The 14,285-nt window shown below is 40.2% G+C and overlaps 1 protein-coding gene across 1 annotated transcript in view; it reads left to right on the top strand.

Moving 5' to 3' along the window:
- The window catches only part of LOC126416811 (ethanolaminephosphotransferase 1-like), an 87,570-nt gene that overhangs the window by 13,729 nt on the left and 59,556 nt on the right, over positions 1-14,285 (top strand). Inside the window, exon 2 of the mRNA XM_050084693.1 lies at positions 12,841-12,909. Within this exon, the coding sequence (XP_049940650.1) occupies positions 12,841-12,909 (69 nt within the window). The remainder of the gene's footprint in view (positions 1-12,840; positions 12,910-14,285) is intronic.

Genomic DNA, 14,285 nt, shown 5'->3' with positions numbered 1-14,285 from the left:
GTAGCTGCTATTTGGTTTCCATACAAGTTCTAAATAATGTATTTTACTCTTGCTACCCTCATCATTTTAAAAATTGTGCTCAGGTGAACATTGTCAAAAACTTTCTCTAAGTCTACAAATGCAATAAACATAGGTTTGCCTTTTTTAAACATATCTTCTAAGATAAATTGCCAGTATTGCTTCGCATGTTCCTATGTTTCTCCAGAGATCAAGTTATCTTCCTGAAGGTTGGCTTCTTCTGTAAATAATTCCTGTCAGTATTTTGCAGCCATGACTTATTAAACTACTAGCTCAGTAATATTCACACTGATTAACACCTACTTTCCTTGGAATTGGAGTTATTACATTCTCCTTGAAGTCTGAGGGTATTTTACTAGTCTCATACAGGGTGTTTCAAAAATGACCGGTATATTTGAAACGGCAATAAAAACTAAACGAGCAGCGATAGAAATACACCGTTTGTTGCAATATGCTTGGGACAACAGTACATTTTCAGGCAGACAAACTTTCGAAATTACAGTAGTTACAATTTTCAACAACAGATGGCACTGCGGTCTGGGAAACTCTATAGTACGATATTTTCCACATATCCACCATGCGTAGCAATAATATGGCGTAGTCTCTGAATGAAATTACCCGAAACCTTTGACAACGTGTCTGGCGGAATGGCTTCACATGCAGATGAGATGTACTGTTTCAGCTGTTCAATTGTTTCTGGATTCTGGCGGTACACCTGGTCTTTCAAGTGTCCCCACAGAAAGAAGTCACAGGGGTTCATGTCTGGCGAATAGGGAGGCCAATCCACGCCGCCTCCTGTATGTTTCGGATAGCCCAAAGTAATCACACGATCATCGAAATATTCATTCAGGAAATTAAAGGCGTCGGCCGTGCGGTGAGGCCGGGCACCATCTTGCATAAACCACAAGGTGTTCGCAGTGTCGTCTAAGGCAGTTTGTACCGCCACAAATTCACGAAGAATGTCCAGATAGCGTGATGCAGTAATCGTTTCGGATCTGAAAAATGGGCCAATGATTCCTTTGGAAGAAATGGCGGCCCAGACCAGTACTTTTTGAGGATGCAGGGACGATGGGACTGCAACATGGGGCTTTTCGGTTCCCCAAATGCGCCAGTTCTGTTTATTGACGAAGCCGTCCAGGTAAAAATAAGCTTCGTCAGTAAACCAAATGCTGCCCACATGCATATCGCCGTCATCAATCCTGTGCACTATATCATTAGCGAATGTCTCTCGTGCAGCAATGGTAGCGGCGCTGAGGGGTTGCTGCGTTTGAATTTTGTATGGATAGAGGTGTAAACTCTGGCGCATGAGACGATACGTGGACGGTGGCGTCATTTGGACCGCAGCTGCAACACGGCGAACGGAAACCCGAGGCCGCTGTTGGATCACCTGCTGCACTAGCTGCGTGTTGCCCTCTGTGGTTGCCGTACGCGGTCGCCGTACCTTTCCAGCAAGTTCATCCATCACGTTCCCAGTCCGTTGAAATTTTTCAAACAGATCCTTTATTGTATCGCTTTTCGGTCCTTTGGTTACATTAAACCTCCGTTGAAAACTTCGTCTTGTTGCAACAACACTGTGTTCTAGGTGGTGGAATTCCAACAACCAGAAAAATCCTCTGTTCTAAGGAATAAACCATGTTGTCTACAGCACACTTGCACGTTGTGAACAGCACACGCTTACAGCAGAAAGACGACGTACAGAATGGCGCACCCACAGACTGCGTTGTCTTCTATATCTTTCACATCACTTGCAGCGCCATCTGTTGTTGAAAATTGTAACTACTGTAATTTCGAAAGTTTGTCTGCCTGAAAATGTACTGTTGTCCCAAGCATATTGCAACAAACGGTGTATTTCTATCGCTGCTCGTTTAGTTTTTATTGCCGTTTCAAATATACCGGTCATTTTTGAAACACCCTGTACATCTCACATAGCAGATGGAGTAATTTTGTCATGCCTGGCTCTGTGAAGGCTATCCATAGTTCTGAGGGAGTTTCATATACTCCAGGGTTCGTGTTTCCACTTCGGTCTTTCAGTGCTCTGTCAAATTCTTCTCGCAGTATCATATCTTCCATCTCATCTTCATCTACTTCCTCTTTCCTTTCTATAGTATTGCGTTAAAGGTCATTTTCCTTTTATAGCCCCTCTGTATATTCCTTCCACATCCAATTTTCCCTTCTTTTCTTAGTACTGTTTTTCCATAGAGCTCTTGATAGTCCGTCTATATATTCCTGGGTACCACATACCTTAACAGCTACGAGCATCTTCAATAACGTGAAACAAATCTCTTCTGCTGCAAGCTATTTGCTTTCCAAATTTTGATGTGAGGTGGTAGGGACCAAAACAAGGAAAAAGTCCAATAAACACGAACTCGGAAGTGCATATCTTAAGACCTAGTACACTTCGTATAGCCATTTTGCACTTTTGGTCAACTTAAGTTTTTTAGACGATGTATTCCCCTTTTCCAGATACATTTGTTGCATCTTTATATTTTGTCCTTTGATCAATTAAATTTCATATCTCCTGTGATATCCAAGGTTTTCTACTATGTCTTGTCTTTTTACATGTTTGATCCTCTGCTGCTTTCACTATTTCATCTCTCAAAGGTACCTATTCATCTTCTACAGTATTCCTTTCCCCTGTTGCAGTCAGTTGTTGTCTAATGCTTCCTCTGAAACTCTCAACAACCTTAGGTTTGTTTCAATCCCATCTCCTTAATTTCCTACTTTTTGCAATTTCTTCAGTTTTAATCTACAGTTCATAACCAGTAAGAAATGCCTGTTGTGTCGTTATATAATCAATCTGTAACCTTTTTTCATGATTCTTAAACCAAATGTTAACAATAATTAATTCATGCTCTGTGCAAAATTCTAGCAAGCGGTCTCCCCTTTCGTTCCTCTTCCCACTCCATACTGTGCTATTACTGTTCCTTATCTTCCTTTTCCTACTAATGAATTACAGTCACCCACAATGACTAAATTTTCCTGTCCATTAACTATCTAGTAATTTCTTTCATCTCATGTTACATTCTTTCAGTGTCTTCACTATTTGTGGAGCTAATAACATATAAATATAAACTAGTAATACTTTGATGGGTGATTGCTTTGTGTCTATCTTCGTCATGATAATGTGTTCTCTATGCTGTTAGTAGTAGCTTACCTGCATTCTTATTGTCTTATTTTCAAGACAAGAACTTCAAAAATTTTGCCATGAGAGTGATGGGAAGGTTGCCTATCAAATTGTTAGAGAATGAGTGGAAGAAACTGTATCAAACCTTGTGCCAGTATAAATATCAAACTTGTAGTTAAAAAGAAAGCAATCACAGAAGGTAACAAGGTGATCACACTAACAATGTAAACAAATTTGTAACCCATGATACATAGCTGAAATGATGGTGCTAATGACTGTATTCTCATCAAACGCTTGAACTATTTGGTAAATGCAGTCAAGCTTCTTACCATAGCACCACATTCATTGGCTCCACAAACTCGCATCAAAACTCACTTTTCAAAATAACAAGGACCTCAGACTATGCTACAGATCAGTCTGTCCCCACAGATTTCACTGCAGTCAATTGCTTCTTGTCATATAAAATTCATTGGCGTTGTCAGTTTGCAATCAAATTGTCACCTTTCAACCCAACCAAGACTTTAGGTTACCATACAGATCAATCAGTACATCAACATAATTTTAACTCTAGACAAGTACATTGTAAAAGAATCTTGAAGCTGTGGTGGTAAAAAGTAAAGGAAACCATAAGTTACTTCTAATGATTTGGTACTGGTAATACATAACCTCTTTTCTCATCTCTCACTAGATACCGAAAAGTATACTCCCAGTGGCGATGCGAAACTGAGATATCGGTAACCTTTGTCTCATAGAGTAAGAGCACTCTGGTTGGCTCTACCAAATTGTGTTAATCATTTCAAGCTGGGCCACATCTGCATCCAAGACATTTGATTATGGAGGAATGTGGGACTGTTTCTGTGTTGATGTAACTCGTTGTAAGACTGAATTGCAGCATGCTAATTATTCTAAAACTTCATGGATTGCACGGACTTCGATGAACATTCCATAAAGGATCCTGTGTTGCTCATATTCAAGAGTACATTTTCATGAAATGTCAACTGAAACTAGACAGAACATGTGTAACACAAGAAAATCATTTATTTGATATTGGGGGGGGGGGGGGGGGTGATTCTTGACATGCCTCTGGCATTTGAGAAGTTATGCTTGTCTCCACAATCATGTTGTATGCCAAGTTCTTCAGGGAATTCAGCCAGTTTTGGCTTTGTACAGGTTTTACAAATCTGGGGTTTCTGAACAGTGATCTGGTGAGTGCTGCAAATTTGTTGTAATCTTAAGCTCCGTACATGTTACAGTGACTTCCATGTGGCAATATAGTGGAACTTGCAGTGAATGGGGGTCTCGATCTAATTTCCGGGATTGCAAACATGGAGGGAGGATGCAGTTTTGAGTCCAGCCCTTGTGAATGAGTAGATCAATTGCCAGAATGAGCTTTCAAGTACACTCTGTCCAAAATTAAAGCAACAAACTGTTATTTACCTATCTTATGTTTAAATCACAGTATAATCATACAAACTGTCCACAGATGTCCATACAAACATGTTCTGCCCAGAAGGCGGCATTCCAGTCAATGGACAACCACGCCAACGATGATGTCAGGGCACCTGTCAAAGGGCCATCTACTGGATGTGTTGTATTGAGGCAAACGATAACAGAAGGCTTTATCAGAGTGGCCTTTATTGTTCTGGGTAGTCCCACATCCACAATCACTGTGGATAGAGTCACAGGTGTGGCAGTATGGCATAAAGATGCCTGCCAGGCTGTCTGCGCTGGAGGGCCATAAGGAGAATGGAAACAGAACAGTCACAAACTGCTGTGTCCCTATGGTTTAATGGGAATCATTCTGTTGTTTTTCGGATGTGGCGACAATTTAGAGAGATCGAAAGAGTACACTGAACACTAGGGCAGGGCTGACTGTGTGTGATATCAGAAAGCGTGGAGTGTTATTTGACTCTAAGGGCAACTGACATCTGACCTCGTGCCATCTACTGGATGTGTTGTATCGAGGTAAATGGTTAACAGAAGGCTTTGGCAGAGTGCCCCACATTGTTGAAGACCTGCTGTATGTGTATCTATGGTGCGTTTTCACATAAGGGAACATTTAAAGTGGAGTCGTCAACATGCCACCTGATGTCGAACAGTGGGCCAATGTCTTTTTCACAGATGAGTCCTGATTTGGTCTGAACATTGATTCTCCAAGCATTGCATCTGGAAGGAACATGGAACATGATTTTGGGACCCAAACATTGTGGAAAGAGACCGATATCGAGGAGGATCCCTAATGGTGTGGGTATGGATTATATAGACCAATCAAGTACCTCTTCATGAAATTGTATGGGTGAACTGGCAAGGTTTATCTGCTGTCAGGTATTGTGACTAGATGTTGGGACCACATGTGCAGTTGTTGCGAGGTGTTGTGGATCCAGACTTCATATTGATGGACGATAATACTCAAACTTTTAGAGAATGGGTGGCTGATTTTTTTTCTTGGAAACAGAAGATCTTCCATGCATGGTGTGGCCTGCTCACTTTCCTGATTTGAATCCCATAGAGCATGTCTGGGAAGCACTGGGGAGACAGGTTGCATCATGTCAACATCTAGTAACAACTCTGCAAGATTTGTGAGCAGCTCTGCAGGAAGAATGGGCGTTAGTGCCTCAACTTGAGACTGATGACATCATTCACAGCGTGGCCTGACATTGTTGGGCCTGTTTTGCTGCCAGAGGTGGTCACACCCCATGCTGAGCACGTTAACCACCTGTCGGAATATGTGTGCAAATCTGTTAAGTCGGAAAAGACGAAGAACTGTTTTGTCTACTGTTATGCATATAGCAGTTGTTTATGTTCTGCATTCTTTACGTTGTTTCTGCTTTACTATCACCTGTTTATACTGTTTCATGGCAAAATAAACACAACCTAGCAAAATTTCCATTTGTTGCTTTAATTTTGGAAGAGAGAAACCACATTGAAGAAGTTGTTACCTTTCTGTATTCAGAATGCTTTGTATGATGTAGCAAGAATCTTTGCAGTGGGACACTGCTATTGGAAACACCTACTTTACTTTAAGCAACACTACTGCAGAATGCAAGATGACTTTGTCCGTAGCCACGTATGAAGCAGTTGCAGAGGTGTTGTGACTTGTAGGGTCATAGTAGATCTAGACACTAGTGAAATAAAGGTAGAATGGGATGTTGGTGAAATAACTTGTGCACATCATGAAAAAAATATATTGGGAACTGACAAGGACTCCTGCATTTGTTATGAATTTTTTATACACCTGTTCTTCCTAAATACTGGGTTTTGTGAAACTATTCGTTCAAGTTAATACAGGAGGTAGAGAACTTCAAAACAAATATACCTTGATGGGAAAGAAAAGTCGCAACACCGAGAAGGAGTTGGGTGACAAAAAATTTGCTAGATGTGTTTCTATTTCTGAAAGATGTCTATTCAAATTTCATGTCAGTCACATAAGAGTGGTACTAGCAGCACCACTATGAGGATATAAATCAGGTTTGCTTTAAATACACACTATAATGGTTGTGTGCATTAGTTACCTTTGTGTTTAGACGTAGTGAATTAATGTTAGTCAAGAATACCTTTAAAGTGACAAAGATGCCATTATCAATAACTCACTGAGTTTGAATGAGTTTATGTAATAGGGCTGTGGAAGCCTGGGTGCTCCTTCTCCGATACAGCAGAAAGACGTGGCAGGAATGTAGCCATTGGACATGATTACTGACAGTGGTGATCATACGAATGTACAGTCACAAAAAGAATGGACCCTGGATGGTCATGTGGCACTGCCAAGAGAGAAGACCATCGTGTTTGGTGTATCGCTATGGTGCATCATATTGCATCAACAGCAGCTGTTTGAGCAGCAGTTGGTGCCACAGTGACTCAACAAATTGATACAAATCAGATACCTCAAGGACAGCTCTAAGCCAGACACCCTGAAGCAACACTGACCCCAAACCTCCTTTGCAACTTCAGTGGTGTCAAGTGAGAGTTTATTGGAGTGCAGGTTGGAGGTCTGTTGTGTTTTCTGATGAAAGGTGGTGCCAGTGATGGCTGTGTGTTGGTTAGAAAGCCATTTTAGAGCCTTTATATGTGATACACACATTGAACCTACACCTGGAGTTATAGTCTTGGGAGCCGTGCGACCGCTACGGTCGCAGATTCGAATCCTGCCTCGGGCATGGATGTGTGTGATGTCCTTAGGTTAGTTAAGTTTAAGTAGTTCTAAGTTCTAGGGGACTGATGACCTCTGAAGTTAAGTCCCATAGTGCTCAGAGCCATTTGAACCATTTTTTGTATGATAGCCGGAACACTCTTGTGGTTATCTCATGTACCCTGACTGCAAAATTCTGTCATTCTGGTGGTTCAACCTGTTGTGCTACCATTCATGATCAGCATTTCAGGGGGTGTTTTCCAGCAAGATAACATGTGCCCTGCTCACATACCGCTGTTGTAACCCAACACGCTCAACAGAGCATTGACATGTTGAGTTGGCCTGCTTAACCATTAGATCTGTCTCCAGTTGAGCACGTATGAGACATCATTGGACAGCGCCAACCATAAACAGCATTAAGTGTCCCTGTATCGACTGATCAAGCGCAACATGCATGGAACTCCATCCCACAAACTGACATCCGACACCTGTGCAACACAATGCATGCTTGCATTCAATATTCTGGTGATTGCACCGGTTGTTATGGTATCAGCTTTTCAAATTTCCAATGACTTACCTCACACATAGATGAACCTGTGGGCTTGCAATGTTAATCACCAAAATATGTTGCTCAGACAAATTCCTGAAATTTCATTACTCTGCATTAATTACTTTCTGGCATTGCAATTGTTTTTCCATCACTGTATTTTGATAAGGGACAGCCCCCCCCCCCCCCCCCCAAAAAAAAAAAAAAAAAAAAAATGGAAGACCAAAGGGGAACTAATTAGCCTGCTTCACTTGACTGATGTGGACCTTAAAGAATTATCCCTTGGCATTATTACAAACAAACAAATTAACAGGACTCCCTGAGAATAGAACAAGGTCCTATAAATTGAGGGGCAAGTTTCCTTGTGATGCCATTATGCTGTCCCCCATCAACATTAAAATTTTGGATGAAAATCTTATCCCCCCATGCAGGCTCCTAAGGATTCTCTCTTTCTTGATTATAACATCTCCCCTGACTGCCATGGGCTAACTCTATATTATTCCTAACCCTGTTCAAGTTCTGCTTAATAATGTCAGGAGTAATACGCTCATGCAGAGGTCTTTTATGGTCCACAAATGAGCCAGAGGGGAATTAAGGCTACCGGAACTGCCATGCAGGCATCAAGCTGTGCAGAATCAAAGGCAAAATTAATCCATTGGAGAGAAATATTCCATTTGGTTTGAGCCTTGGCATGATAAATGATCAAAGGAATCTTAAATTCGTATTAACTCTCTCAGAGAAGGAAGGCTGAGGGTAATAGGGATGATAGTAATATGCTTAATAACATTACTAAACCAAAACTGTTCAAAATTGCCAGGGACAAAGGCCAGTGCATTGTTGCTATCAAGAGCCTTGAGTGGTCCAAAACATGAAAAAAGTTTAGTTACATAGTAAATAGTTAAAGGAGCCATGACTTCTCTGCTGGGAATCAACCAATCGGGAAAAACCATCTGCAACAACCGATATATATCGATTTTCCACTTTAGCATAGGAAGGAGATCCACATAATAAATAAATAATTTACCCATTGGGCGTTGTTCACATTCAGATTGTAAGACCCCCTTGCATGTTGGATGTACCGATTTTACACAGTTCGCACTCACTGACTAAATGGCAAATATCTGTATATAATGAAGGCCACGTGAGGTGGCAGCACACCTTAGCAAGTGTCTTATAAAGGCCAAAGTGGCCAACCAACACTGAACCATCAAAATAATGAAAGATGGAAGGCACACATTCTATAGTTAAACAAATTTTAGTTTGAGCTAATTTACCAGTCCATGATACAGTATACCTTTTCTCAACAAATATCTGGAAACCACCTCCCCAGCCAACAGATGCTTCCTAATAGCCCAAAATAAGGATCCTGATCTTGTTTAACCTTGATATCAGTAAAGAGCTGGGGAGTCTCGGTTAAGACCTTGTAAACAGGAGAACTGGCCAGTACAAAACACCCTTCACATTCCCGAGCTCCTTCATCAAATATGCAACTAAACACGTTAGCAACATGATTATTGGAGCCTTTAATATGACGGACTTGGAAACAAAAGGTGGATATGTGAATGGCCCACTTAGCAATCCTTCCAGTTTTCCTGTGATGCGCCGAAAACTAACTTAAGATGTGGTTGTGGGCCTCCAAATCAAAATCGCTGTGCTTCTGTGCTCAAGATAAAATTTAATTTCTCTAGAGCAAATAAGACAGCCAATACCTCACATTCAAAAACCGAATATTTCAGCTCAAGGTTTACCAACCTCATTGAGGCTAAAGCTAGAGGGTGCCCTTCACCTGAGTCATCCTGCAAAAGTACAGTGCCATCTCTGGCATGTGAAGCATCACTCTGAACTCTGAACGTCTTCCCAAAATCCTGATTGGCCAGTACCAGAGGGTTACTGAGGGCAGTTCTGATGGTTCAAAGGCAGATTGCTTACTCTCTCCACAAACAAAATTTTCCCAATTTTTATGAAGGTTATTAAGGGGGCAGCAAGCTAAGTAAAATTAGTAATGAACTTCCTAAAACGATTGTCCATATCAATGAATCTCGCCACCCCTTAATTATTCTTCGGGGGAGGAAATTTCCTCAGATCAGAAGTACACTCTTGATCAATCGTAATACTGTCCCTGGAAACCAGGCAACCCAAGAAAGAAATCTGCTGCTTAGCGAGTTTTGATGCCTTAACTGTTAGCCCTGCAGAACGAAGCCTCAGCAAAACCTACACAACATGAGAAAGGTTTTCATCAAAAGAGTGACTATAAACATCGACATCATCAAGATAACTATATGTGCTACCAAATTTAAGGTTGCCCAATACATGATCTTAAAGTTGTGAAAAGAAAGCAGCAAATGAATCAGAAACCGACCTACCAAAGCCTTGAGTATCAACCAGTCCTAAACCTTGTGACTGATTACTGGCTGAAGTGCCCTCTTCCACATTATCCACTTAATTACCCAAACCCAGTGAACCAGTACTAACATGTAAATCTTTCACTTGAACAAACAATTGCTGAATAGTCTCCTTTGGCCAATCCACTAAGCTAAAGATTGTTTAAACCAGCAAGGCGAATACTCCAGTGAAACAACAGCACCTGAACCCTGCACAGTTGGCTTCGAATGGGTTGTTAACTTCCAAAAATTGAATGTTATGAGACATTTCATCCACAGCTATTGAAGCAATAGAAAGAGCGGCCCCTACTGCGCCAGTGGTATCAGGGAAAATGTGAAGAGGGTTAGCCAATGCTGCGCGTAATCTGGCTGCTAGCTCCATGATTCCACCTTGTAGTTCACATTCAGGATGCTCATGTTTGAGATATGATATGTTCAAACAACTTCTGTGTTCCATGCCCATATATGGCTCTCTGAAGCAGTTGAAAGAGTTTGGTATGGAAATTTCAAGTTCCAAAGGACAAATGATGCTAAAGGAGTAGACAGCTCTTCCTTCCGCCTTTTTACCCAGTAAGAATGAAACCCTGCTACCATTGAAACCTCAAGATAAAGGTCGGGGTAGGAAAAGAATCAATGGAAGGGTGGGTTCACAATGCTTGCATCATTTGTTGTTTGAAGGATCACATTTATTTGCACTGCACATGATAGCACAGAATAAAATACAATGATCACTAAATATCTTAGAACATAAGAGATTGTTAAATGAAAGTAAACCCTTTCAAATTTTAGCAACAGGTTGACGTGACTAAGCTTTCAATTCTTGCTGCCCCAAGGAGTATGTGCCAGCAACAAATAAAAAAAAAAACTCATAATAAACCTCAGAAAAATCAAACAATGGAAAATTCAGGATGAAATGTGACAGTAGTTTCCACTCACCGTGTAGCGGAGATGCTAGAGTCACTGTGTGTGTGTGTGTGTGTGTGGGGGGGGGGGGGGGGGTTTTGACAAAGGTCTTGTTGGCCAAAAGCTCATTTTCTGGCAGTTTTTTGTTGTGCGTATCTGCGACTCAGCGCTATTTGGTGAGAATAAGTATCCATTCCATAATATTGTTAAAAAGTAATTATCAGGGTTAGAATGTTTGCTAGATTGTTCTCTGTTGTATGGCTTTTCAAGATAAAAAATACATTTAAATAACATTAATTGGCTGTTTCATTGGTTCTTGGTAGAATATTTTATACATTATGAATCAAAAAACACATAACACTGGTGCACTATTCTACAGTTTTTATTATTTTATATAGTAAATGCCGTAGAATATGACACCAGTGTTATATGTTTCTTCAGTTATAACATTTAAATAATATAATTGCATTATCAACTGTAATGTGAGAGAATTTAAACTACATTCGTTAAATTGTAAAACAGGAAACAAGATAAATGGTAAAAAAGTATTGAAGCTTAAAATTAACATAATCATGATTATGTGAGTGAGCAAAGTAACCATATGAAATGACAGGATACAGACCATTTCCCACAATTTAAGAGTAGGTGAGAACCAAGCCGTAAACTCAAAACATTCATCTTATGGCATCAATAACACAGCTGTTTTAATTCACTAACAATCTGACTCAAAAGAAGGAAGATTAAGAAAGTTTAACATCCCCTTGATGATGAGCATTAGTTCATTGGTACTATTGTTTTCAAAGCAACCATCATAGCAATTGCCTTAAATGTTGTTGGGAAACCATGGAAAACCTAAATCTGGATGACCAAATGAATGCTGGAACGTCAGTCCTCCCAAATCTGAGTCTTTGTTCCACATTTCACCCCCCCCCCCCCCCCTTTTCAACAAACACACACACACACACACACACACACACACACACACACACAGAGTCTGCCACCATTACATGGACACTGTAATGTAGCCGTTTTTTCTCCCCTACTACTGCTGCTACTACTACTACTACTATGATGATTGTTGGATAAGATACCAGTAGTGGACAGGCCTGAACTCATATGTTTCAAGACATTGCCAGCCTCAACAAGAAAATCTGCGCTGTAGCCATTACTGGATGCTTTGTGTATTCCACTTTGCTTTGTGTTATGCATTGATTGTTGTTTTCTTGTCTTCCTTTCAAGCGAGTGAAGAAACTAAGCCTGGTCCATCAGGGGGTTTCAGTGTGACTCTCAGAACACCAAACGCAATTAGTGACCCCTATGACAGTCTATCAGCTCTGCTTTGGCAGAAGCGCAAAACACGGGTGTTGGTTGCTTGACGTGTGAGAGGGAGGTGGGGCTTGTTCCCAGCACTACTCTTCTGCCCTTGGGTGATCCAAGTTGCCATATGTTTATCCTCCGTGCCAACTGCCACGTTGCAGTGCCTGCACTGTACTCGGTCCATTATTTTTATTATAGAAAAATTTTCAATGTGTTGAGAAGCTGTTACTCTACAGTAGAGTGAAAGGTTTGTTTTTGACACATGTATATTGTTTGCTAGTTTGATACACATCAACATGTTTAAAATATATTGTTTCTTTTGGGGAAAAAAGTTCTTGTAAGATTTTAGGGAAAGCATGAAATTTTTACTGACAATATGTCTGTTACATTTGAGGTAATTAATGTTTATTCTTTTTGTTTGCAGTACAGTGCTTTGGATACTAGCCCACTGAGTATCTATGTGATGCATCCATTCTGGAATCGTGTTGTAGAGGTAAAATTATTTGGCCTTTTTCAAAATGTTAGTTATGTTGTTTCAAATTTTAAAAATTGAAATAATTCACTTTTACATGTGCATACTGCAAATTTTCTTTAAAACTGAGTGAATAGTGAGTAGCAAATAAAGAGCAAAGTCAACTTCATGGGTTTTGAAATTGTGTTCTCACGCAAGCAGGAAGTTTAAACATATTGATATATGCAACTTGTAATTTCTCTCTTGTTAGTTATGTATTGTTTTCATACATTTACAATTTATTATGCTTCATTCTCTTTTCTACTTTTATTTTGTGCCCAAAAGAACGACACTAATTCATGGTTCTCCAGATACATAGTCTGTCAGCTATTGTTCTTCATTGTCATAGCCACTCAGTTGCCACTTTACACAGATGCTAAGAACATAAGTTTCTTTCAACTGGGGTAAAGAAACAGTTAACCTGACAACAATAATACAATACCAAAAAGAATAGTGAAAAATGAAAGTTAGACAACATAAAAATATATTAAAGATAGAGGGAGTAATGTATCAGATTTTGTTTTTTTAAATAATGAGAGTTGCAGTTCGACTTCACCTACACTGTTTTTCTAAATAATGAGTGTTGCGCTTTCACTTCACCTACCACTGAATGTTGTACAAAATTCTGTGCCTCCAGTTCATAAGCAGTCCATGGTAGATAATGTGGCAGAATCATACCGCTCATTTAAATCCATGAACATCACAGTGCACTGATGTGGAACAACAGTGTATTCGACCAGTGTTCAGTGATGAGCACAGCACAGCGGTGGAGCTGGGTAAAGCAAATCATGATTTGTTGATGCAGTATGCTATGACCATGTGTACAAAGCTGTGGTCCCATCAACATTTAGTATGCTGATGGCATTCGTAATGGGCGGTAATGACATGAATTTTTCCCCTTATTCTAGTGTAGTAGAGGCATTATGATATCTGAATTCAAAGCATTGGAAATTTAAAAATTTGTGCACAATATGTAATCAAATTGGAGGGAGGTGGCCAGTTTGCCAGCTAGGAATGCTCCTCAACAGCCCCTACAATCATACATCAAAGAAAACAGTAATCACTTACCTTCTCCATTGCAAGGTGAGAGACGTTTTTACCATACACTATAGGAGACCTCATCTCACTTCTTTAATTGTGTAGAATCCCAACACTCATTTATTTTTTAAGAAATGAAACATGAGTATTAGAATTACTTTTGGATCAAAGGTGACCACTCACTGAAAAGCAAGAGCATTGAGATGTCAGCTGGTTATCCCTTAATGAGCCAGAATAAAATCACACAGAAAATACACACACTCGTGCACACTTGCTCGCATGCATGCACACATTCCTATGCCCCTACATAGTTGTGACTG

Source organism: Schistocerca serialis, chromosome 8 (assembly GCF_023864345.2).
Source record: "Schistocerca serialis cubense isolate TAMUIC-IGC-003099 chromosome 8, iqSchSeri2.2, whole genome shotgun sequence".
Lineage (NCBI taxonomy): Eukaryota > Metazoa > Arthropoda > Insecta > Orthoptera > Acrididae > Schistocerca > Schistocerca serialis.
The sequence above is the reverse complement of the archived record's forward strand: the minus strand, read 5'-3'. Positions and strand labels throughout refer to the sequence as shown.